Source organism: Phoenix dactylifera, chromosome 14, assembly GCF_009389715.1.
Source record: "Phoenix dactylifera cultivar Barhee BC4 chromosome 14, palm_55x_up_171113_PBpolish2nd_filt_p, whole genome shotgun sequence".
In the NCBI taxonomy this organism is placed as follows: Eukaryota; Viridiplantae; Streptophyta; class Magnoliopsida; order Arecales; family Arecaceae; genus Phoenix; species Phoenix dactylifera.
In genome coordinates this window covers 7,169,006-7,194,511 of record NC_052405.1, presented here as the reverse complement: position 1 = coordinate 7,194,511, position 25,506 = coordinate 7,169,006, and the positions used below count along the sequence as shown (strand labels likewise).

General features: G+C 41.1%; 1 protein-coding gene across 10 annotated transcripts; it reads right to left on the bottom strand.

Moving 5' to 3' along the window:
* Positions 1-9,598: 9,598 nt before the first annotated feature.
* Positions 9,599-23,746, bottom strand: LOC103722322 (pentatricopeptide repeat-containing protein At5g18950). 10 transcript variants are annotated; one of them, XR_005514775.1, is made up of 4 exons: positions 23,444-23,746; positions 21,209-23,340; positions 10,366-11,438; positions 9,599-9,829 (listed from the first exon to the last, which is right to left on the bottom strand). XR_005514775.1 is itself a non-coding variant. In XM_039133482.1 (2 exons), exon 2 carries the CDS (start codon positions 23,144-23,146, stop codon positions 21,308-21,310), a length of 1,839 nt encoding a protein of 612 aa, XP_038989410.1. In that variant the 5' UTR covers positions 23,147-23,340; positions 23,444-23,746; the 3' UTR covers positions 21,027-21,307. The 10 variants fall into 10 exon arrangements, 1 of the variants encoding a protein (XP_038989410.1); XR_005514773.1 differs by lacking the exons at positions 9,599-9,829; positions 10,366-11,438 and adding exons at positions 12,213-19,070; positions 19,539-19,648; XR_005514774.1 differs by having other exon boundaries at positions 9,601-11,438.
* Positions 23,747-25,506: the final 1,760 nt, after the last annotated feature.

Here is a 25,506-nt window from a genome sequence, read left to right as displayed (position 1 = left end):
CATCTACTTCTACCTCAATTGTAATTGAGGCCACCCTGTCCTGACAAGCTATTGAGTAAACTTTCTTATAAGTTCTTCTAGGGCAAAATTCATCTAGCTCTCTTGCAGGATTGTATTCAATTATCTCAATAGTGACAATAGGTTCTAATGGTTGCCTTTTACTTTCCCAACGATATCTTTGTCAAACCTAGAATCAACATAAACTGCCACGACAGTTGATTCACCAGCATCCCCAAGAACCTGGATCCAAATGAACTAGTATCTTTTTACACATAATTGAGACAAATGTATACCTACCAAGGAAGCACAAGGCTCTATCAAAGGCAACACTCAGCAAATTAAGAGCTAAGTATTTTGGTCCTTATCAAGTTTTGGAGAAGTGTGGGCAGCTTGCTTACAAATTTGATTTGCTAACTGGAGTTCTCATCCATCCGGTTTTCCATGTCTCATGGCTTAAAAGAAGAATTGGGGATCCAAGCAAGGTGGTCAATGATTGGCCAATGATGGATGAAGAAGGAAGGGTGAATGTTCAGCCAAGTAAGGTATTAAAATACCGACAAGTGAGGAAAGGAGGTCAAGTCCGAACCAAAGGTTTGGTGCAATAGAAGGGACTTACAGCTGAAGATGCCACATGGGAAAACATCCAAGTTCTTAAGGAGCAATTTTCAAAGCTGGACCTTGAGGACAAGGTCGGTTTTGTAGGGGGCAGGAATGATGAAGATAAGGTAGGTTTTGCTTGGATGGAGGCTTACAAGGACCCAATGCAATTGGGTTTGAGCCCACTTTGAAAGGAGGTGTACAAAGCACAAAGGACTAGCAAGGAGGCATGGCACATGGGGAGAAGCATGGCATGGAGCATGGCATGTGGCTTCCTAAATCTTAGGGGGAGCAATCAGCCATTTGAATTTAAATTAAAAAGCATGTGGATGAGCCATTTGAATTTAAAGACATGTGCATGGGCTTGAAGGTTGACTTGGTCATCCCTTAAAAGAAGGAGGATCTTTAGGCTTTAGAATTGTTGTCTTGAATTTGAAATTTGAGTTTGAATTGTCTTTCATATGAAGAGATGGTTGAGATTCTTAGGGAGTCCTATAAATAAGCCTCTCATGTAATTTGAAAGGATAGTTTGAATAAATAAAAAAATTCTAGACATTAGCCCTAAACCGACCCATGGAAATATGTGCTAGCTGGAGCTAGTCCTATCTCCAAATTCTACCGCCATTCTTTGATTTTTAGTGCTGCCCCGAGGTGGTCCATTAATCCCATCCATCCATCACGCCATCAAGCCCTAACCAGCCATCCTACCATGAGCATTCATCCAACACTTTGGTGCATCCTAGCCACCCAATGCACCATCAACATATCACCCACCATCCATCGTTTGAGGGCTTCCATTACTTTGACGATATCCTTATTTACAGTATTTTGTTTTTTGTGCTTAGCTAGTTGACACGTGCGACACTGTCCCACAATTTTAGCAACATCCCGTTTCAAACTTGGCCAAAAAAATTGACGTTCAACTTCTTCTATGGTCTTATCACGGCCAAAATGTCCAGCGAGACCACCGGCATGTACTTCCCATATCAAGAAATCGCGCACGGAAGTGCGTGGAATGCAGAGCTTGGAAGCTTTGAACAAGTACCCGTCTTGTAGATAAACACCATCAATCAAAGGTCCTTGTCCATCAGCAAGGGCATTATAGAGTTGGCCAAAATCTGGGCAAGACAAGTAATCGAGCTTAAGTCTATCAAAACCGGTGATGGAAACAGACATGGCGGACAACAGAGTTACTCGACGACTTAACGCATCAGCAGCTTTGTTCGCAGCACCTGACATATGCTTGAGGACAAAAGTGTAATCCTGGAGGAACTGAACCCACTTGGCATGTCGATGATTAAGTTTTTTCTGGGAATTAAGAAAACGAAGTGCTTCATGGTCAGAATAGAGAACAAATTCATTAGGAAGGAGATAATGTCGCCAATACCGTAGGGCCTGGACTATGGCATAAAATTCTTTGTCATAGGTGGAATATCTTTGTCTAGCCTCATTCAGCTTTTCACTAAAATAGGCTATAGGATGACGTTCTTGACTAAGCACACCACCTATTCCTAAGCCAGATGCATCACATTCTACCTCAAAAACTTTGTTAAAATCAGGGAGTCGCATAACTGGCGCTTCCGTCATTTTTTTCTTAATGTCATTAAATGCTTTAGCGGCTGCGCGTGTCCACTGAAAATCACCTCGTTTAAGACAATCAGTGATAGGTGACATAAGTGTACTGAAGCCCTTAATGAAACGACGGTAAAATGTGGCCAGGCCGTGAAAACTACGGATGTCAGTAATATTCTTAGGTTCAGGCCATTCAACAATTGCGGTGATTTTCGCAGGGTCAGCAGATAAACCCTCAGAGGAGACTATATACCCTAAGAAGTTTACGTGAGTAGTGAAAAATGAACACTTCTTAAGGTTAGCATAGAGGCTCTCGTTGCGTAAAGTCGTACGAACTTGCCTTAAATGGCCTAAATGTTGCTCCTTAGTTTGACTATAAATAAGGATATCGTCAAAGTACACGACTAAAAATTTGCCCATAAAAGGTCGGAGTACTTGAGTCATCACTCGCATAAATGTACTTGGAGCGTTTGAGAGGCCGAAAGGCATTACCAGCCACTCATAGAGGCCATCTTTTGTCTTGAAGGCTGTCTTCCATTCATCTCCTGGACGAATCCGGATTTGATGGTAGCCACTTTTTAAGTCAATCTTGGAGAAAATCGAGGCACCTGCCATCATATCCAGCATATCGTCGAGCCGGGGAATAGAAAAACGGTATTTGACCGTGATTCTATTAATAGCCCGACTGTCTACACACATTCGCCAAGTCCCATCCTTTTTTGGAGTAAGAAGGGCAGGTACGGCACAAGGACTTAGACTCTCTCGAATAAATCCCTTTTGTAGAAGCTCGTTAATTTGCTTTAGGAGCTCTGCATGATCAGAAGGGTTCATCCGATAATGGGGCAGGTTAGGAAGGGTAGCTCCCGGGACTAGATCAATGGCGTGCTGAATATCACGCAAAAGGGGTAAATGATCTGGAAGGTCTTCAGGAAAAACTTCTTTGAACTCCTCGAGAATAGCGAGGGATTCAGCCGATAATGTGCTTTTAAGATGTGGCTGAAGTTCTTTAATTAGCAGGGCAAACACCGGAGAGTCCTTAAAGACGTTCCTCTCAAATTCCGTGGGGTTAAGGATATGCAGTTCCTTCCCCTTTGAGTTACTCTTGTCCGTACTCTTATTTAGCGTTTTGGGCCGTAAAGGATTAAGCTTAATCTTTTTACCCTGGAATACAAAGGAGCAAGAGTTAGTTCGACCGTAGATGGTGACATCGAGATCGAACAACCAAGGCCTACCTAATATCAGATGACCTACGTCCATTGGGAGTACGTCACACCAGACAGTGTCTTTATAAGAGAGGATTTGAATAGGTACAAGACACCGTTCCTTAATGTGAATGGACGACGTGTCGATCCAGGAGACCTTATAAGGTTCAGGTTGGGACACAGGAGTCAGACCCAAGCAGGCGACAATGCTGGAAGATATCGCATTAATGCAGCTCCCGCTATCAATGATAACTTTACAATCTTTTTCGCCGTATTTAATGTAAGTGTGGAAAATTGAGGTTCGTCTCCAGTCATCAGTCTCTTTAGGCTGGGTAATTGCACACCTTACTACATTTATAGTGGATTGATCAGGTTCGTGGGCAATTTTCTGGGGGTTAGGTCGGAGACAGCCTAAAAATTGTGATATCGTCAAAGTACACGACTAAAAATTTGCCCATAAAAGGTCGGAGTACTTGAGTCATCACTCGCATAAATGTACTTGGAGCGTTTGAGAGGCCGAAAGGCATTACCAGCCACTCATAGAGGCCATCTTTTGTCTTGAAGGCTGTCTTCCATTCATCTCCTGGACGAATCCGGATTTGATGGTAGCCACTTTTTAAGTCAATCTTGGAGAAAATCGAGGCACCTGCCATCATATCCAGCATATCGTCGAGCCGGAGAATAGGAAAACGGTATTTGACCGTGATTCTATTAATAGCCCGACTGTCTACACACATTCGCCAAGTCCCATCCTTTTTTGGAGTAAGAAGGGCAGGTACGGCACAAGGACTTAGACTCTCTCGAATAAATCCCTTTTGTAGAAGCTCGTTAATTTGCTTTAGGCGCTCTGCATGATCAGAAGGGTTCATCCGATAATGGGGCAGGTTAGGAAGGGTAGCTCCCGGGACTAGATCAATGGCGTGCTAAATATCACGCAAAGGGGATAAATGATCTGGAAGGTCTTCAGGAAAAACTTCTTTGAACTCCTCGAGAATAGCGAGGGATTCAGCCGATAATGTGCTTTTAAGATGTGGCTGAAGTTCTTTAACTAGCAGGGCAAACACCGGAGAGTCCTTAAAGACGTTCCTCTCAAATTCCGTGGGGTTAAGGATATGTAGTTCCTTCCCCTTTGAGTTACTCTTGTCCGTACTCTTATTTAGCGTTTTGGGCCGTAAAGGATTAAGCTTAATCTTTTTACCCTGGAATACAAAGGAGCAAGAGTTAGTTCGACCGTAGATGGTGACATCGAGATCGAACAACCAAGGCCTACCTAATATCAGATGACCTACGTCCATTGGGAGTACGTCACACCAGACAGTGTCTTTATAAGAGAGGATTTGAATAGGTACAAGACACCGTTCCTTAATGTGAATGGACGACGTGTCGATCCAGGAGACCTTATAAGGTTGAGGTTGGGACACAGGAGTCAGACCCAAGCGGGCGACAATGCTGGAAGATATCGCATTAATGCAGCTCCCGCTATCAATGATAACTTTACAATCTTTTTCGCCACATTTAATGTAAGTGTGGAAAATTGAGGTTCGTCTCCAGTCATCAGTCTCTTTAGGCTGGGTAATTGCACACCTTACTACATTTATAGTGGATTGATCAGGTTCGTGGGCAATTTTCTGGGGGTTAGGTCGGAGACAGCCTAAAAATTGTGATTCTTCCTCAGTTTCGTCTTCGACATCGTGAATATCATCTAAATTAGGCTCATAAATTTGTTCCTCCAAATTATCTATGTCATCCTTCTGTTCATGTGTGTCAATAACTAGGGTCGGATTTGCACATTGGGAGGCAACATGACCAAACCCTTGGCATTTAAAGCACTGAATTCGTGAGCTTGGTTTTGGAGGTTCACCTAAAATTCCTTTGCCTTTAATATCTCGGTTTTGGATAGGTGGAGAAGAAAAGGGTTTAGGAGGGACAGAACCGACTGGGGGTCTGGGTCCAGATGGTTGGGCACTAGTGGGGACCCGCCTGGTGTCAGGGCGCCTAGCAAACATAGATTTGGAGAATTGTTCATAATTTTGCACAAATGTATAGGCTTGGTCTAAGGTGGACACTTCACGAAGGACAAGTTCTTTCCTAAGCTCATCATTTAGGCCTCGTCGAAATCGGCTCAAGATCATACGTTCATCTTCAGCTACATTACTACGCATCATAAATTCATCAAATTGGGCGATGTATTCAGTAGCTGTGCGACTACCTTGTCTTAAATTGTTCCATCGATCTAAGAGGTCAGATTGATAACTTAATGGAAGGTATTTTTCTTTTAATTTTTCTTTCATCTCTACCCAATCGGTAATAGCAGGTTGATGTCTCCTGGCTAACAGTTGTTCGGTGTTTTGCCAAAACAACTTAGCTCGACCAAGGAGTTTCATTCTAGCGAATCGGACCTTTTTCTCCTCCGACAGATTGTACCACTCAAAGAAGTGATCCATTTCGTGTAGCCAATCGGAGAAGACCTTCGGATCAAGACGACCATCGAAAGTGGGGGCTTCAATCCTAATGCCTCGCATTACATCTTCATCAGGGTTACGAGGCTCTCTAGATTCTACGGTATGTCGGTGACCTCTATCAACAGGAGGATTGGGACCAGGTCCTCTAGGGCGAGGATAGGCATAATGGTGACCTGGAACAGACCTATGATCAAAGTTGCCCTGCCGAACCGAACCTTGTTGTTCTAGGATTTGTTCGAGGGTATCGTCCTCATCAAGACCCGGTAAATGGGGAGTACTAACCTTTTGGGATTCAATAACCCTTTGAAGTGAAGCCTCAATTGAATCGAGTCGAGCATTAACCTGGGTGGACATTGTGGTTAGGTCATGAATTTGGGCGTTGTTTGCTTGGACTTGGGCATTCGTATTTTGGACTTGATCATTAGTGTCGTGGATAGCTTTTAATAGGGCTTCAATTTTGGAATCCATGTCTAGGGGGACTCAAGATGAGATGCGACACGACCACTACGTAGATGCATAAAATGAATGACAAAATGTATGAGCCGACCAACTATAAAGGTTCCTAAGTAGACCTAATGCATGAAATGAATTCACAATTGCAAAGTAAATGCTCAATATAAACTAAAACTACTCCCTAGCAAATAGTTATTGCAAACTGAAAATTAATATAATACACAGGCCAACAAGTAGCTGCAAACAAGTAGTACCAAGTTCTCGGACTATGCAAGGTGTCACGGAGCCACATATGTCTCCTCGCTTTGATCTAGCTCCACAGTTAATATTAAAGAAATGTGACTACTAGGGTTTCTGGTTGTCTTGTGGATGTATATGGTTGCATGTGTCGGAATATGTGGAACTAATCACCAAGCACAAAATTTGATAATTAATGCCAACTTAAATGAACAAATGTAACCTGCGGGGAGGGGAAACAGAGTTGACCCAAACCAGATAGTGGCCTGTGCTTGCAGAAGACGTCCAAGCTGAGATGATGCTGGGAAGAAGGTCACGAGCATTGCAGGGTCCGGTGGAGGTGGTCGGAGCAACTGATGGCAGGGACAGTTGGAGCGGTCTACGGTGATGGCTGTCAGAGCCGACGGTGGTGGTGCAGCAGTCGACGGCGGCGACGGCAACGCGGCGGCGCAGCGGTGAGAGCAACCCGGTGGCGCGGCGGTGCGGCAGCAACTTAGCAGCGGCGAGCGGCAGTAAAGAAGTGCAGGGGCAGCGCGCAGCGCAGGGGTGCAGCAGCAGGCGTGGCAGCGGCGGTGGGGAGCGAGCGGGGAGCGCTGACAGCAGTGGAAGGCCGAAGTTGACGGTGGTTGGAGGGCGAAAAACGGTGGTGGTGGTGGACTCGGCCGGACCGATGAATGCCGGCTGAGTGACACAACTATGGTAGAGGAAAGAAACGGAAGATGTGGTGACGCGGAAGAATTGATGGCGGCAGCGGTGGCGGTGGGCGGAGGTGTTGACGGCGGAGAGGAAGCGGTGTGGGGTTGACGGGGGACGGTGGTCGGAAGAGAAGAAGAAAACGAAACCAGGGAATCGGGAAAATAAAGAAGGAAGGAGGAAACCTCCCGCACGTGCGCGACTTACGCGTCACGTGCGTCAACCAGTTTTTTTTTTTTTTTTTTTTTAACTCAAGTCGGGTTGTCGGGTTATCGGGTTAACAGACCCAACCCACTAGGACAGTCCGACCCGCAAATTTTTTTTTTTTTTTTGTTTTGAAATGACTCGGGTTAATGGATAATGGGTTAACGGGCTAACGGGTGCAGACCTTACCCGTACTGTAGATCATCTTCAACCTTCAACCGTCCGCTCGCTTCCGCCGGATCTCGCCTGATTTTGCGGCGGTGGTTGCGGGGAGGTGTTGCGCCGGTGGAAGAGGGTGCTGGGGCGGCGTCTCGTGTGGATGCGGCGTCCTTCTCCTAGCTTCGGTCACGGGCGGAAGCAGTAGGGTGTGGCCGAAGCTTCCGGGACGACGCGGTGGTTTCCAATGGTGAATCGGCGGCGCTGCAAGGCAAAGGCGGTGGTTGGCGCATGCAAGGCGGCGGCTGGAGGGGAAAAAACGACGAGGGGGGGCGGCTTATTTGCCTCCCGGGCCACTGTGGGGTTCGCCGGCAACGGAGTTTGCCCCTTCTGTGCAGGAACCAAGAGAGAGGGGAGGGGAAAAGGAGACGGAGACGGTGGTGGTGGGGGACGAAGGTGATGACGGCGTATGGTGAGGAGGATTGGTGGAATGGCGACGGGCGGTAAGCGGCCGACGGGAGGGTTTTGCCCTTTTTGTCCTCACGGGAGATGAGATCAAGGAGAGGGAAGAAAACAAAGAAGAAAGGGATCGTCCCTTCTTCTTCGGAATGCGTGTTGTGCAGGGACCCTCCGTACGATCCGGCGTCTGCGGTGCAACCACTCCAGCAAAATATAGATGAGGAAAAGGCCGAAAAGGAATCGATGGAGGTCCGTCCATAAACTGGATCCTTTGACTTCAGCAACAGAGGTAAAGTCCGGCCTGCTCTGATACCAAAGCTGATGCAGGACGGATGTGGGGATTGAAATGCAGAGAAAAAAGAGGAGAAGAAGAGGGGAAGAAGAAGAGAAAGAGGAGAAGAGGAGGAGGAAGAAGAAGAAGACTAATTTTCATGCATTAATTCATTAGAAAAATTAAGCAAATGCTTGCCCTATATATGTAGGGCCACCAAATAACAAATAAGTCCCTATGAAGAAAACAATTTGAAAGAAGCCCTCAAAAGACAATATGCAAACTAATCCCACCCACATAAAATAAATAATAAAAATGACATCAATCAATCCAGCCACAACGAAAGTGGCTGGACCGTCTTCCTGCGACAACCATGATCCTGCAAAATAATCAGTCCAGTACTCGTGTCCGCACCACACATCCACAAGTACTTGTATCCAAATGAACTAGTATCTTTTTACACATAATTGAGACAAGTGTATAGTTGGGTTGGATAACTGCATGAACATACCACCTGTAGTCACTAAGGAGAGAAGGAAATTGGTTCATTCCTCTTGAACTTCAAGGATTTTAACTATTAGAATCCTACATAAGCTATTGAAGATTGAGAGACAATAAAGGAGAAATCAAAAGGTGAAAGATAAAATTAAATCAATAATTTTATATGTTCGTGGCCCTTTCTTCATCTTACAGTTTTTTATTTATACATCTATCATCGCCATATCTACTAACCACTTGGAGGAATCTTTTTTTAACTTTTTGCCGCGTATCTCAATTGGTTAACGCCGCTATCCCATTTTCTGCTTTGTAGTTATTAACTTTGACTTTGAATATTAAACCTTCCTCCAATTCACGTTGTATTACACGATAACTACCTTGGGACCACTGTTGGGCATTTGATTGCGACCTACAATTCAATGATTTGCAAACTAAATTTACCGTAGTCTTTAAGCCTTCTCAGGTAGCCTGGTTAGTCTCTTATAGTTGGACTCGACTCCCTATGGCATCTACTCTCAGCTAACATTTCTCTCAGGTCGATACATCTTCACCGAAATTTTCAGCCTATCCTTGCTAGCGTAGTTCATCCTCATCTAGGTTATCTTGGTTCTCAAACCCTGCTGTCTAGTTGGGACTAATCGATCTACTTTTAATAACATTACCTGGCAATGATCCGTGATGCGCAATGGATCTCATCCATATCACATATCCAATCTCATTCTTTGGTCAAGATGTGGCGTAGCAGGTGAAAGATGTTGTTCGTGCATGAGAAAATTCAAGGCAACGATTATGGTGACTAGGCTGATATGCAGGTGAACAAGGCTGATCTGATTTGCTTAATTATGTCATAAATTTGTCAAGTTCTTTGTGTGCTCATCAGGCGAAAATTCTGATGTATAAGCACCCGTACAAAGATCAATGCAGTCTTTGGATATTTATCGTCCATGGTTTCCCAAATAGATCCCAGGCACCAGCTTTATCACTTTTACAGCAGCGTTAGGCAGACGGAATAGCAATGCATCTCCCTGGATAAGGAGAGAACCATTAAAAAAAACAATAATATAAACAACTGTTTCTGCTGACCATATTCAATGACTGGCATCCCCAGAAGCAGTAATAACAAGGAAGCATACAACTATACGGTTTGCATGTAGAAAGCAACAACAAATACGAGACAGCACATGTTACAGGTTACAGTAGGCAAATCTTCTAGGATCAATCTCAGTTCACTGATGGGTTCGTGCATGTAGACTTTCATAGAAGGCCTAGTTCAATCTTTGTTGTGAAGACCAACTGGGATATGGAATGCTTATTGGTTAAGAACTTCTGTTTATCTACCTCTGTATTTTTTTTTTAATCAAATTTGTGCCCTTAAGGTTTCGCTCCTAGTATATGATAAACAACTACACATCTTCGAATGTAAAAAATAAAATAAAATAAAATAAAATCATTCCTTTCATGAGGTAACTATCTAGCACTGGAACACAAAACTTGCTTCAAAATGAATTTTAGACCTACAAGATAGAGCAAGAAAGCAAGGACTTAGGTACAGTTGCCAAACCTTGAGGAGCGCAACGCCAGCATCCCACCCATACGATGAACCTGAAAATGACTCGGCAAAATTGTTGAGGTAAGATGCCACTCCCTATGCATCTCTGATGATGCATGAAGACTATGTTTGCTTAAGCCTGCTTTAACAGTTGCATGCGCATAGCAATCATTGTTAAATGTTAACAGATCCTGACCAAAAGAATGGTCAAAAATCCTGGTGTGATGCTTTTGAACAGATGTACAGTGATGAGGTGGTCCAGATCAGCATTCTCAAGGAACTCAAGCGGCTGGACAAGTATGATAAGAAGAAGCTACAGCCACATATTACCTTTTAATAATAGCTAGACAAATTTGGACATAACCACAATTTCTGAAAAACTGCACAAGCACTTCAAGATATTAAATTTGTGGTTGCTGTCTACTTCCAATAAGATTTCCTTCTTTAAGGTGAAATGGTTACAGGATATTCAGAAGCTCATGTTCCAAGTGTAAACCATATGCAGATTAGCTTCCAGCATTATTTTCAGTTCTTTTTGCCTAGAACATTAATGAGAGGAATGATCGATGAAATGACTAATCAAATACTAAAATTGCTGCACTTCCAACTCCCGTCCAGATTGTTGGTTCAATTTTCTTGCTGGAGAACATACAGGACAACAATTATACAAGTGTCCTGGGAGGCATGAACCTATGCTACATGGCAATGCATTTCAGTCAGAAAAGTAGGTACATTTGGTGAATAGCCACAACACTACAAGTCCATTACTCCAAGCGCTGGCAGGACAACCATGAAACAAATTCCTAAATACTTTCTAGAATACCTTGCATGAGGACCTCATCATACATGACTTGCTGCAGCCATGCTTTTAGATCATGTGCATGGAAGGGAAGCAATTCCAGTTGGCTCATACTTCTTAAGGTATAAATAACAAAAGGAAAAAAAATAAAAAGATGTCAGGCATTGGTAAGCAGGTCACAGCTACCCATCTACTTGAACTTTGGTGAACTGCAACATAGATAGAGAAATCATCTGAATTTATGCAGCATAAGTTTTCTTCCAATGCATCAGATTGATATGGTCATCTGTTCCAAGCAGAAGAGTTTGGATTCAATGTGCATAAAAAATGTTAAAATAGTACTACTCAAGTTGTGAGACTAATTATTGGTTGATTCCCAGAACTTGATGGCAGTGACAGAGTGGCTGCACAGAAATTCCCAGGTCTCTGTGCCAGTGGCTGCCCAGAAATTCCTATGCAGGCGCTTGATTGTTGTTGTCCAGTGATCCTTTTCGTTTTATACGCTAACACATAAAAATGCTAGCCAGACCAACAAGCCTTTCTGCTCCAATCGAGTTCAATGGAAACGTGCTTATCAAAAATTAAATAAAAAAAGAATGGTGGTAAAAACATGAGTCCTTTTCACTGATAAGTACTTTGCGTTACCATCAAATACAACATCACTATGGCATGATGGCATTGGTTTGCAGTCCATACAATGCACTCTGTTTTATATAGAGAAAATCTGAGCTGGCCTACCTCTTCTCCAATTACCAAACAGAAATGATCACATTGAACTTACCAATGTACTGGAAGAGAAATTTAACATAAATCTATTTTTTCATGGCTCAAAAAGGTGATGAAGGAAAATAGAAACTCTTGTCATACCCTAAAACAAGGAAAAATGGCAAAAGCAGAATCTAATTACACTCAATGCATTAATGAAGATAGTAGCATGAATGGCATTATATAACCAAAGGTTAATGATCATTTCATACATTTTAGTTAAACATGCCATGCATAGCACTAGAAAAATCTGAATTGCCTACTATTGCATCAAAATGTATTATAATGAAAAGAATAGACTAATCTTGAGCCAGTAATTGCAGGAAAAGAACCATTTTAATACAAAACGAAGAAATAAAACCATTTTTCAATTTGGTGAAAAGAAAAGAGCACATAAAATCATTGCCACTACAACATAACGATGAATGATGTTCAAAATGAATGTGATAGCAGCTTGGAATATCCGGAATCTGATCAGAACCATGTGTCAACACTCAACTAATAGTGAGGGGTCATTGAATGTATACTTCAGCAGTGACTCGAAAAATTCAACATTTACATACTTTTCAGGTCTTCTTAATAATGATCTTTCCATGATGATCTCCTTATTTTGCTCAATCTTCATTCCCTGCCAACCTAGGAAAAGAAGTGTTGCTAGTTCTCCAACAGCACTAAGGTAGGCTCCTATCAATGCCTCAATAAAATCAGCAACGGCCTTACTCTCTATATACCTTGTTCCCCTGCTATGAATATCTTTGACATCTGAAAAGAAAATTTTGTTCTCCTCTACATAATCAAAACAATCACCAGGAAAAACGCACTGTTTGGGATCAAATGCATCAGCGCAAATAAATCCCTTCCAACCAAATCAAATTTTAAATAAAAATTTGGCTACTTTAGGATAATACGCATGTTTGTAATACAGAAGCTCAAGCTTATTTTCAAATCAAGGGAAGAAAATAGAATGAAATACTCTCTAGTTAACAAAATGACCATATAGCATTAATCAACTAAACAAAAAAGGAGAGAAACATGTAATGATCAATTACTATCTCATGCATAAACAATAACAAAGCTTTAATAACTAAACAATTATAATGCATAAGCAAACATGGTACATAATGCACAACAGAGATCATAACATGAAGGTAAAAAATATGATTTTTTTTTAAATACCATTTTATTAAAATAGAGTGCAAATACAAATTCAAACCATTATCTGTGTTATGACAGTCCATTAGCATTAAATAACTTATTATAATATTTATAATAATATTTTTCTTTGAGAATTGGACGGGAGAAATCCCAGTTAAAATTGAGGTGAGGGCCAGATTTGAATCTACATCACTAGTATCCAAAAGCTAATGATTTTACCAACCAAGCCAATTGACACCTTTGGCCATTATAAAGCTGTACAGTTGCTATGTTGAATCTTGCTGCACTCACTGAGCAGATCCCTCCTAACATTCACAGAACCAGGGAACTGAATAACGAGGCACAAAAGGAAGGCCAATGGCCTTTAGAATCAAACCGTACCCCTTGCCTCAAGTGGGGTGGTACCATCTAAACTAAAGTTTGCTACAAGTTAAGATCAGTTTAGCATGAAATTTTGTAATATATTGATAGATAATAATAGCAATAAAGGTGAATTCATGCTTGTTTAAAGTCTCATATCATGCACCACCTTTTTTTCCCCACAATTGTTGAGAAGCCAAGGACAAAAAATTATACAAATAATTTTTCTATTTTACCCAATACACAGTTGTTGCGGGGTGGTTTGGTTAAAAATCTAAGCTAGAGTTAACTTTTAGATATGCAGACCAACCCACCTCAAAAGAGTATGTACAATCGCTTTGCAGCTTACTTGGTCAGGCAGGAAAAGGGGTATGGCTGCAAACTATTGTATCAAGAAGAGTCACATCCACTTCTGTTTGATCAGAAGGTGAAGGGTTAAAGTGAGCCCTTCTCTTCCTAAAGCCCGATGAGATTGACCTGGGCCTTTCTTTCCTTTGTGACTCTTTCTTGCAAACACCGTGCTACATGCCTCCACCTGACTTGAATGAATTTCTTTTTTTATATATTTCGATGGAGCACCTAGGTGCATAGCTATAAACGGACCAATCTAAACTACATAGTTTGCTTAAATAATATTTCCTTTCATTTAAAAAATAATATTATTTTTATAATATTTAACTAAATAACTTTGTTTCAAAATTATCAATAAAATAGTTTTCTCCGCATAGACTGATTCCTACATAAGTCACCATCTCATGAGATCTCTAATTAGAGAGTTAAGGCGCAACATAATTTTTTTTTTCTCAAAAAAAATTCCATAGCCACAACATTATAGTCTTGGCACCCTGTTGCTATTCCTAGCTATTTATCTCTCTTCCCTTCCCCCCACCCCCCTCAACCTACTTTTTTTTAACCTCTCTCTTCCTACTCTTAATTCCTCCCACTCTCTTATTCTCTCACCTCTCTACCCATTTATCATTCCATGTAATTTTGGCTCTTAACACTCCTGCTGCCACCATGAGTGAATGTCCTACCATCGGCCCTTTCACTTTCACCACCAAGACTGCCACCACCATGATCCAAGAGGAACACTAGTCTCGATGTAGGCCACTCTACCCACTACGGAAGGACTAGACAAGATTTAGAAGCAAGATCCGCTATATTGAGAAGTTGAATCATATGCCAAACTTTTGGATGTCCTAACTTGGTCGTATGATGTCCGATTGAGATGTTCTTTTTTCTTTTGAAATTGAATAATTTTTCAAGCTCTATGATGTGGCACCATCCTTCAAGGATGCGGCGCATCGAGCGATCATGGCCAAATTTTATTGTTTGTCTCAAAACGAACCAATTAATACAAAAAAAAAAATCAACATAGAATTTGACCAAGCATATGTCCCAATTCAGGAAGAATTAGGTGAAGTTAAAGACAAAAAACGATGCAAAAGTCGAGAGCTACCTCATGTTGAATTTTTGCCCTTTCATGATTATTTCCATCAGTCATGTCTATTTTAGAAAAGCTATATCCTCTTTTAATTAGAAGAGAAATTCTACTTGAATTGTGCAAGGGCAAATCTCACTAGCACAAATAGACGCTTAGTAACTTAGTTTTATTATTTATTAATAAAAAAGAGGACCTAGACCCTACTTTTATTTTTTTATTTTTATTAAAAAAGATTTGAGTTGAGCAAGTTAGAGAAAGTTCTTCATTCTCCCCAATCAAATCACACCATAGCCTTGAAAGTTTCTATATTTACATATTAATCCCTATCTCTTTACTATTTGTATTTCAATCCCTAAATTCTTATAAATCATTGCTCATACATCCTGCAAATTAAGTCGATGAAAATAAAATATTCTATGTTTATTCAACTAACAGTATTAATTTATATCTTCTAAATATTTTTGCTTCAAGTCCTAGAACTTAACAACCACCCTAACTGTGCCCCTCCACCTTTGGTCCCTAGCGGCCAAGTCTTACATGAGAAGGGAGAACCAATTGAGAAGAGACCAAGTCCCTAGATTTATTTGTTGTTAAAACAAAGAAATTTTTGTCCTTCCCCAATCCTAGCTAAGGTTCAATTGACAAAAATTTATGAACTGATAAGGCAATAATTTTGAAGTGTAATCCTGTTACTATTTCTTATATGGGCTTAATAAAGTGAATTTAGAGCATACCAACTATGGCATGACATCATATTAACAAAGGGGGGTTTGACCAAATAATTGAGTACAAATTATCTTGACCCCAAAATCAAAGATATATAGGACAAAGCAAGGATAAACATGCTCTACCCTCAATTTCGACCACTTCCCTCATCAATCCTCTGCCCCCTCGACCCCCTCTCTCCCGGTCTCTCGCAACTCCCCAACGGTCTGCCCTTTCTCGTGGTGCCAATTCTATGGTTAGTCATTCACTGCATTACAATCTAGGAGTCAAGGCATAGGAATATAGTTCTTAGATCTGAGGTAATTTCTCTGATTTCCACTGATTTACCCCACTTCCCCCACACACCACACCCCCCTCCCCAACTAACCACAACCTATGGTTGGTCATGCTAGGCTCATGAGGACTCTCAAATACATTAGACAACAGCTTTACTACCATTGAACTTTAGTTCATATGGTATGACTCCTTGCCAAAGGGCAGGGATTCAATTCCGCGGGGCAATGTTCCTACCTATACTAAGCCCCAATCCTAGGAGCACTGGCTTAGTTTGCCCTGTTCTTGGGCTCTGACCTTGTGGGGCGGGGTGGCCAGAGGGTAGAGGGTGAGAAGTAACTCCTCTCATCTACAAAAGAAGTATCATATATGCATCATATAATTCACCAAACATGAATCCCATATGAACCATTTCAAGCCAAGTAGTAAGAATGCACCCTAAACGTAAATTTATGCATATGAGCTTCCCAATTTTCATATCTTTTGGTTGTGAAGCCTACCAAACTACCTTTAAGTATAGTCCAATAAAGCTAGAACAGGACAACATGCAGAACTACATAATAGTAGCAATACTTTCAGTTAGGGCCTATTTGGTTGGCCCCGAAAATTACTCTAGGTCACTTTCTGATACCGACTCCAGCGAGCCTGAGTGTTTAGCTATGACAGTGGGCACCGAAAGCCACAACAAGGGCAGAAGTCATTACCAACCTACTCCCGATTTTTTGAACTAGATTTACACTTCCATAACTTTGGACCCCCTTCAGGATGAAGTTGCTAAAAGTGGGCACGAGCATGTCTTGCCACTTTCCCCTCACTCTCCCCTCAAGAGATTCAATTGCCTCCAAGCTCCCCTCTCCAGACCACTTCCCTCATCAATCCTCTGCTCCCTCGGCCCCCTCTCTCCCCATCCCTAGCAACTCCCTAGCGGTCTGCCCTTTCTTATGGTGCCAGTTTCATGGTTAGTAGTTTACTGCATTGGAATCTAGGAGTCAAGTTACAGGAATATAGTTTTTAGATCTGAGATAATTTCTCTGGTTACTCTTTTTTTCACTGATTTTTTGTATTTTTGGTTGATTTCCTTGAATTCTTTTACTTTTTGTTATGATTTTTGATCTAGGTTTTGGTATCTTGAAATAGTAGACTATGGATCAGATTGGGAAAGATAAGGAAGAGGGTTGTTTCCTATTTGGATCTGCTTATAGATCTAGTGGCTTCAAAATGATTAGTTTTATTATTTTTTGTAATTTTTTGAATTTTCAAAAAAGTTTTGAGTTGATCAATTATGTTGCAAGGTAAAATGATGTTCCTTCTGGTGCTAAAGTTTTACAATTCGACTGTTTTAAATATTTCCTTTAGAAAAAGAAAACAATTTTATTGGGTGATAAGATTTAGGCTTGAGATTGGTTCTATGATTTGGTCTTTTTTGAAAGAAATCTTTCATTTGGTTTGTTTTCTTCTAATCAATTTTATTGATATGAGGACACAGGGGATTATGTGTTCACTCTTGGCTATACTTTGCATTTTGTTGAAAATTTTCTTCTTCATTCTATAATAGTTTTTTCTGGGTGATAGTGAGTTTGGCAACTAGGATTAGTAATGACATTAGCTGGCAGACCTTGGAAAGGTTTGAAGAAAAGGAAGAACATGGGTTAGTGAAATGGAAGGGTCTTAGGGAGGTCCTGGAAACATCATGGAATAGTGTCCATGAAGCATATTATTGTATTACTATTATCTTGACATTTTAAAGGTTAAAAAAAAATTTATCTTCTGTTTATGCATGTCTGCCACATCCTCAATTATGTGAAAAGGGCCACTATAAGATGCTTTCTTATAAACTGTGAATGGAAAATTTGAAATGAAGCTCATAGGTTCTACTTTTTCTGGCAGAAAATGGATTTTTTCCATGAGACATAAGTATAATTAGTTTATTGGTCAAACAATTTATTAGAAGTTGACTGTGAAAAAGATAGAGTTGTTTTTGCATGATGTTGAGGAGGTCTAACATGATATGGCAAACTAAGAAATGATGACCTAGGCAAATGACTATGATGAATATATCCGCATTGCATAGCAAAATTTTTCCCTGGCAATGTTTTAGTATTTTTATGAAGCCTGTTTTCTTCATTCTATGGTGAATTTTTTTCTTGCCTTGTTGGTCACTGTTTTGGCCTTTATAATTGTTCCCAGGTTAATTATAAGATTGTTGTCATGATTTTTTTTTGGTGATAGATTACATGGTTTGAATCTGGTTTGGTTTTTCCATTGTTCACAAGTTTCTATGACATTGGTGGCATATAATCTTCAATGCCTTCTTCACAGGTTTGTCAATCACCTACATTGTTGCAACTTGGAGAGACAAATATGTGACGATTGTTGCAACTATATGTGGTATCATTTTTATTCACAGGTTCGATGTAAGCTTGCTATATATTTTTGATTTTATCATGCTTGTTTGCAGGTTCCTGGTGCGATTGTCGGATATCTTGATTTTCTCATTCTTGTTCACAGTTCCTTGTAATGTGGCTATGTTGATTTTATTTCTGATGGATTGCATGGTTTGGATGTGGTTCAGTTTCGTTATTGTGCTCATAGGTTACTAAGACAACTGTTTTATATGATGTCCAATGCCTTCTTCCCAGGTTTGTCAACCACCCATATGTGGTTGCCACTTGGATGGCCACACATGTGGCAACCGTGGCAATCACCATCTATAAGGCAATGATGTATAAGGTTGCTTGGAGACAGTTGATAGGAGAAGCACAGACTTTTCCATCATTGTCAATGATCAAAAGCCCTCAAAGTCTAAGCCCATCTAATCCATATGATCCCCCATATCTTGCTACTTGTCTTTTATTTTACTTATGTTTGGGTTTTGCATAAGAGATGAGAGATTGAGAAGTATGACTGCTGCTCTATAAAGCAATAAACTTCATACTTAATATGGGTTGTAAATCAATAGTACTGCTACATATAGAGTTTGGGTTTCTAAAGTTGTGAAATGGACCATGTACTGGACATCGGGATTTTGAAGGTATAGGTTGGTTCGCCCCATCCTAAAATGTATTCCCCTTTTAATAATACATAGAAATTTATACATGTATTAATTTGGTTAATTGTCATGCCTTTTTTAATCCAAATCTTCGAGTATGTAACTTTGACCATTATAAAGTTTGTTCATGACTCCATAATGCCAACCTGAAAAAAATAAATTATAAAATTAATTACGAGAAAAGTAATAATTTTTATTCACTAATTAATAATAAGTTTAATAAGTAAACCTTTTAAGTTCCCTATTTTATTATTGAAAATGACTAGTGTTTTCAATATTGAAAACCAATATAAGCCATTAGTTAAGTAGTAAAATAAATTAACAATAAAATAATACTATCTTATTAAAAATATATGAATTTTTCATAATAAATATTAAATTATATTGCTTACACATTAATAAAATAATTTATTTTCAAATATTATTATTTTAGTCAACCATAATATGGTCAGGTTCACATGATATATGATAGGTAATATTATTCAAATATTGATAGAATAAAAATAACATGATGCTAATGTAAATTAACTTGTTCAATATATGCTCATACTATTATTATATAATATTACATAAATATTATGAATATGGATGTAACAATAATAATGACAGTGCACCTTGGCATAACAATAAGGTCACTCCATTGTGACCTGGGTGTCATGAGTTAAGAATAAGGCATCTCTACATGCAAGAGTAAAGTTGAATATATCCGACCTTCCCCAAAACCCTGCAATAACAGAAGCCTCGTACATTAAATTGTTATTTTTATAGTTCAAATATTTAATGATATTTTAGTATATCAATACATGCCCTATAGAACATTTTATTCATACCATTAATAAAAAGAAAGATGATACCTGCGAGGACCCGTGCAGGCGTGTGTGGAGTGTGTGTGGAGTATGTGAGGATCCGTGCAGGCGTGTGTTTAGTCCCACATCGGTTATTCACTGAATAGATTTTGGGTACTTATATAAGATCAATAATCCCAAATAATACCTTCCGACTAGCCTTTTCGAGTGAGGCCATGGGTTGTTACAAATAGTATCAGAGTGAACTCGGCCCATAACCTATATGGACTAGAGAACACTACAGCATGGGTTCATGGAGGCTGACCACGAGCCGATCATGATACTTGTGATTAGATTTGAATGGATTTGAATCTTTAGCTTGACGGGGACGTCAAGGCTTAAACGGAGGGACCATGTAAGGACCCGTGCGGGCGTGTGTTTAGTCCCACATCAGTTATTCGCCAAAAAGATCTTGAGTACTTATACAGAACTAAGAAGCCCAAAAAAATACCTTCCGGCTAGCTTTTTTGGATGAGGTCCTGGGTTGTTACAATGCACATCACACACTAATTCACTAAAAGAGGGTAATTTCATTATCCACTTCTTGGATAATTATATCACCCACTTCCAGACCAACCAAACATCCAAAGTGGGTGGAAGTGGCTTTCTACATCATAAACCAAACACCTAAAGACATGAAGTGCATTTCAACAATTCTCACTTTTCCCAGCAAACCAAACAGTAAAAGTGCTTGCATTCAAAAAGAGCACTTTCTAAATCAGAGATAGCCTAACAGTCACTCGATCTACTTGCACGACCAAACAGAAATGTGCAACTTAAATATGTAATGTTTGACATGTAATAGAATGAAGAAAACAACGATTAAGCAAAATATATTGTTGTAATGTCACAATAGCATAAAAGCATTTCTGAGAAACTGCAAGCATATAAAATCCAAAAGCAAACGATCCTCACAGACCATCTGTTGGACAATAGACATGGCATGGTCATAAACAGCTCCAAGACCATGTTCATGCCATCCTTGTTCTAAGTCGCATGTTTTATTTGATTTCCTAGATCCTTCTGGACAATCAGATCCCTCCCCAATTAAGAAGTTTTTTTTTTTATGTGACACCCAAATTAAGAAGTTATGGGTACTGACCTTCCACCAACTAATTACCAGGAAATCAAAAACTATGTCTATAACCCTTGTTAATCAGCCTAATAAACCTCAAAAACCTCTTGTGCATCTGGCTTCTTCGGAACAATCCAAGTTAATATGCACCTTGAGTTTCCCTGCAGATTGCTTTGCTAAGATAACCAAAAAGTCTCCTTATTAATAATGCTAACATGCTTATTGTGTCATGTATGTGGCGCCCTCCTTTTCATGCTTACAGACTCCCCAAAAAATGCTCTTCAGGACGAATCAAACAATGAAACAATGAAATGGAGTATAAACACCTGCCCAAGCAAGAGGCGAACTGCAGAGCAATGCTTACAGGTATTATCTTGCTGGAGACCACGATGTTTCTTCAAATTAAATACTTCTCCTTCGCTGAGATAGCATCCGCCTCGAGGGCAGCAGCAGGAGTCTGCAACTAGTCACTCACCAAGATCTCCTCCAAACGCCCCCTAGTTTCGCACCAATTCTCTTGGCATAGTTGATTAATAAGCACATAGCATGCTGAACTTCCTAGAGAGTAGCCGATCTCAAACATAGCATTTAGCACCAGAAATGCATCATCCAACCGTTCCAGCGAGCTTAGGGATCCGATTAATGTGTTGACCGTCTCTCGTCGTGGTTTAAGATTGTTCTCCAACATGCTTACCAGCCAGGCCATGCCCTCTTCAGCCTTGCCCTGCTTGCAGAATCCAGTTATGATGAAATCATTGGTGCAAACTAACGGCTCCAAACCATTAGCCTCCATAGATCCCATCAGCTCCATCGCATCGGCCACCTTCCCCTCCTCGCATAGAACATGAATCAAAGGGGTGTATGTTGAAATGCTGGGCTGCACACCTGCCGACAGCAGCTCCCGATAAAGCTCCATTGCCTTGGCCGTCTTCCCGACTTTGCAGAAGCCTTGAATCAGCGTGTTGTAGGTTATCACGTCATGCTTGATGCCCTTCGTGGGCATTTCCTCGAACAACTCGGTTGCTTCTCCCATCCTCCCCTGCAAGCAGAATCCCGCGATCAAGGTGTTGCAGCTCACCGTGTTCTCTTTGAAACCCTTGGCACGCATCTCATCATACACCCTCTGGGCCTGTTCCATGTCGCCCGCCTTGCAGTAGCCATCCACGATGGCATTGTAGGTGTACTCGTTCGGCTCCATCCCCTTCCCGACCATCTCGGACCACAGCTTCCGCGCGTCATCGATCCGGCCCATCTTCCAGAGCCCGTCGATCATGGTGGTGTACGTGACCGCGTCGGGCGCGTAACCCCTCCGCTTGAGATCGTTGAAAACCCGGAAGCCCTCGTGGCCCATGCCATTGTCGCACAGCCCGTGGATGATGGATTGGTACGTGTAGATGTCAGGCATGCGGCCGCCCGCGATCATCACGTGGAGGAGCTCGGAGACTTTGCCGTAGTTGCCATCCCTGCAGAACCCGGAGACCAGCCTGGTGAGGGAGACCACGTCCGGCATGAGCCCGTTCCTGGAGACCTCCCGAAGGAGCACGTAGGCCTCCGCCAGCCTGCCCTCGGCGCAGAAGGCCCGGATGAGGTAGCTAACGGTGGACGCATCGACGGCGACGCCGGACCGCATCATCATCCCGTAGAGGCGCCACAAGGCATCGGTCCGCACTGCCCTGAGGGAGGCCGAGAGGGCGGCGTTCCAGGTGCGGAGGGATGGGGAGTAGCCCAGGTGGGTCCCGAGCTCGGAGATGGCCTCGACGGTGTCATCCACCAGCCCGCTGCGGACGAGGCGGAGGAGGAAGGAGTCAAGGGCGGCGGGGTCGGGGCGGCATTTCGTCGAGCGGAGGGCGAGAAGGGCGGCCCTCCAGGCCCTGGCGCGGGCGAGGGCGTCGAGGAGACAGGAGGCGGTGGGGGTGTCGAGGGGAGGGGCGGCGTCGTGGTGGGAGGAGAGCCAGAGGAGGTAGCGGAGGGAGAGGAGTGGGCGGGAGGACGCGAGGGGCCGGAGGACGAGGCGGACGCAGGCGGGGTGGAAGAGGCGGGAGGGAGGGAAGAGGGAGGAGAGGGAGCTCTCCCACCGGGGCCGCCTCAGGATAGTCTCGCGGACCCATCTCGCGGTCTCCGCCACCGGATCCTCCTCGCCGGCCAATCCTCCAAGGGGAGATGGATTTTCGGAGGAGGTAGAGAGGCCTCTAGCTCGGATAAGCGCCGAGGAGGAGGAGAAGCAGATGGCGCTATAGCTATTGCTGAGCCTGCGAGCGCGCCACCAGTTGCAGCAGCACCAGCTGGTGCAAGGCCCTACCATCTTTCTGAATTCGACCGCCGTGTCGCGCTCTCTGGACTCACCCTCATTTGCTACGCAGTACGGGCTGTTAGGTACCACAAGACCAAGGTGCAATCTGATGCAATCAGGAATGGCGCCCCAACACAATGGACTATTGTCGCAGGAGAGCTCTAGCTTCCGGTGCGAGAGTCAGAGGATGCTATAAAAATTAAAAACTAAACAGAAAATTAAATATAAAAAATTTAATGACAAGAAATAAATAAAAATATGGTTTGAAGCTGAACTGAAGGAAATCTCGAGCCGCTGTTCTAGTTATACCTGAAGAGCATTTTCTGATTCTCCGAATGACCGGCAAGATGAAACCAGAATCTGAGATTACCTTAAAGCAATGAACTGCCTCGAACATGCTTGATTTTCTATGACGATGTACCGTTAGCTATCAATTGGGGGTCTTCTTAATAGGAAGTCCTGTAAATTATTGGCAATTTGTACATGAAGAAAAACTAGACATGCTCCTCCACCCTCGAGCAGCATTTTGGTTTTCCAATCTCCAACTTCAAGCAATCCTGATGGTAAGAAACTCACAAGCACTCTCAGATACGTTGGAGACCAAGTCTGTATGATTTCCTTTTATAGCATTCCTCACCTATCTGAGACAGAAATAGAGTATTAGAAAGGTGTTAACTCCTACAAAGTTACAACAAGTGAGGGAACCTATCCCTTATCGTCGCAACTAGACTCATATCATATCACCACGTTGGAGGCTTTTGTCTTAAGTGCAGAACCCAAAATAAAAAAGTCGAAATCAAATCTTGATGATGTGTTAGTGAGGCTTACATCCGGATGGGTCCCAAAAGATCAGATCCAACAAAGTGAGGTTACGAGCATAATGTTTGTATACGTACATTAACAAATGTCTCTAATTCCAGGGCACAAAGACCATGCAGCTGTTAAAAATTTCATGAAGACTGATTAAAGCAAGAAGATAACCAGGCAAAAGGGTGTCATGTTTGCTAGGTCTTCTAAAATTTCACTTGAGGCGGTTAAAACCTAAAATGTGGTTTGCCATTTGATCTCTGTTGTGCTGAAAAGCAGACTAGAAGCTTCCTTTGCAACCAGGTGCCTTCAAGATTTCAACCTCTGGTGTGCAAGTCATGCAATTGTCAACATGAGTAGGGATTTGCAGTCGAACTTTTAACTTTTAAGTCTAAAAGGAGTATAAAAGGTTTCAAACACCACTTTTGAGTAGTATTAATGAAATATGCCAAGCTTTGCAATTTTAATTAAGAAAGAAATTGACAAAAGTATAAACAATGTGTTCGAAAAACATTTTTGATTTGTTATGATGTACTCCTCTGAGCTATCCAATTTTGACTATGAAATGCAGCGATCTTTCTAGTCCTAAATGAAAATAATTTTTTTTAACAAATGAAAAATAAGGTTCATAAAGAAATTATTTTAGTTCTAATTTAGAATAAAAGCTTTTAACATGACAATAATAAGAAAATAGTTCTTTTCAGTTCTAGTTGAGAATAACAACTTTAGAAATTTTAAAATAATAAAAATGTTCTAATTGAAAAAAAATATTCCTATTTCAAATTGAGAATAAAGAAATTTTAGGAATTAAAAATTTAAAAATATTCTAATTGAAAACAAAAATTGTGAATGAAAAAAAAACATTGTGAATAATAGAATTCAAACCCATGCCTATAGGCACCACAGACCAATTTGGCCATGTTTACTTAAAATTAATATTTTGAATAAGAGTATTTAAAATGCATCTCAAGCACACGCTAGGCATTTTCTATTTCCAACGTGCATCGAGCAGGATGAATTTTCCATCCATCACCTAAAAACAAGTTTTAGTGGAAAGAACTTAGAAGATAGTTAAACATAGATGAAATTTTTGGGATGGATTCGTGCACAACAGCGGCAAAATTTGTTATATTAATCACTTAAGATTTAGACCTAGTTTGACAGAACTTTTGGTGGGTCAGAAAGCATTTTCTGGCCCTCTAAAACTATTTTTGTATTGAATTAGGAATATTTGGTAAGAAAATTGGGAAGCTATTTTATCTTTTCCAGAAAGCTAAAAAGACTTCTTGGAAAAACTCCAAAATAAAGCTTCTTTGGAAAGCACTTTTAGCATGCATTTGAAAACTATTTTAATTTATAATTTTTTTGACCAAAATACCTATAATAAAATAGTATAACTGTAGGAAATATCTATTTATATTACAGAAATATGCAGGAGTTCCAACAAAAAAAAACCCTAATCATTAATATATAATAATAATAATAATTATAATAGTTTATATCTTTATTATTATATTATACTATAAATATAAATATTATATTACATTATAATATAATATATTGAT

What these genes read in the sequence shown, in the direction of transcription:
- LOC103722322 (XM_039133482.1), bottom strand. Translation starts at nt 23,146, where the DNA reads ATGGTAGGGCCTTGCACCAGCTGGTGCTGCTGCAACTGGTGGCGCGCT.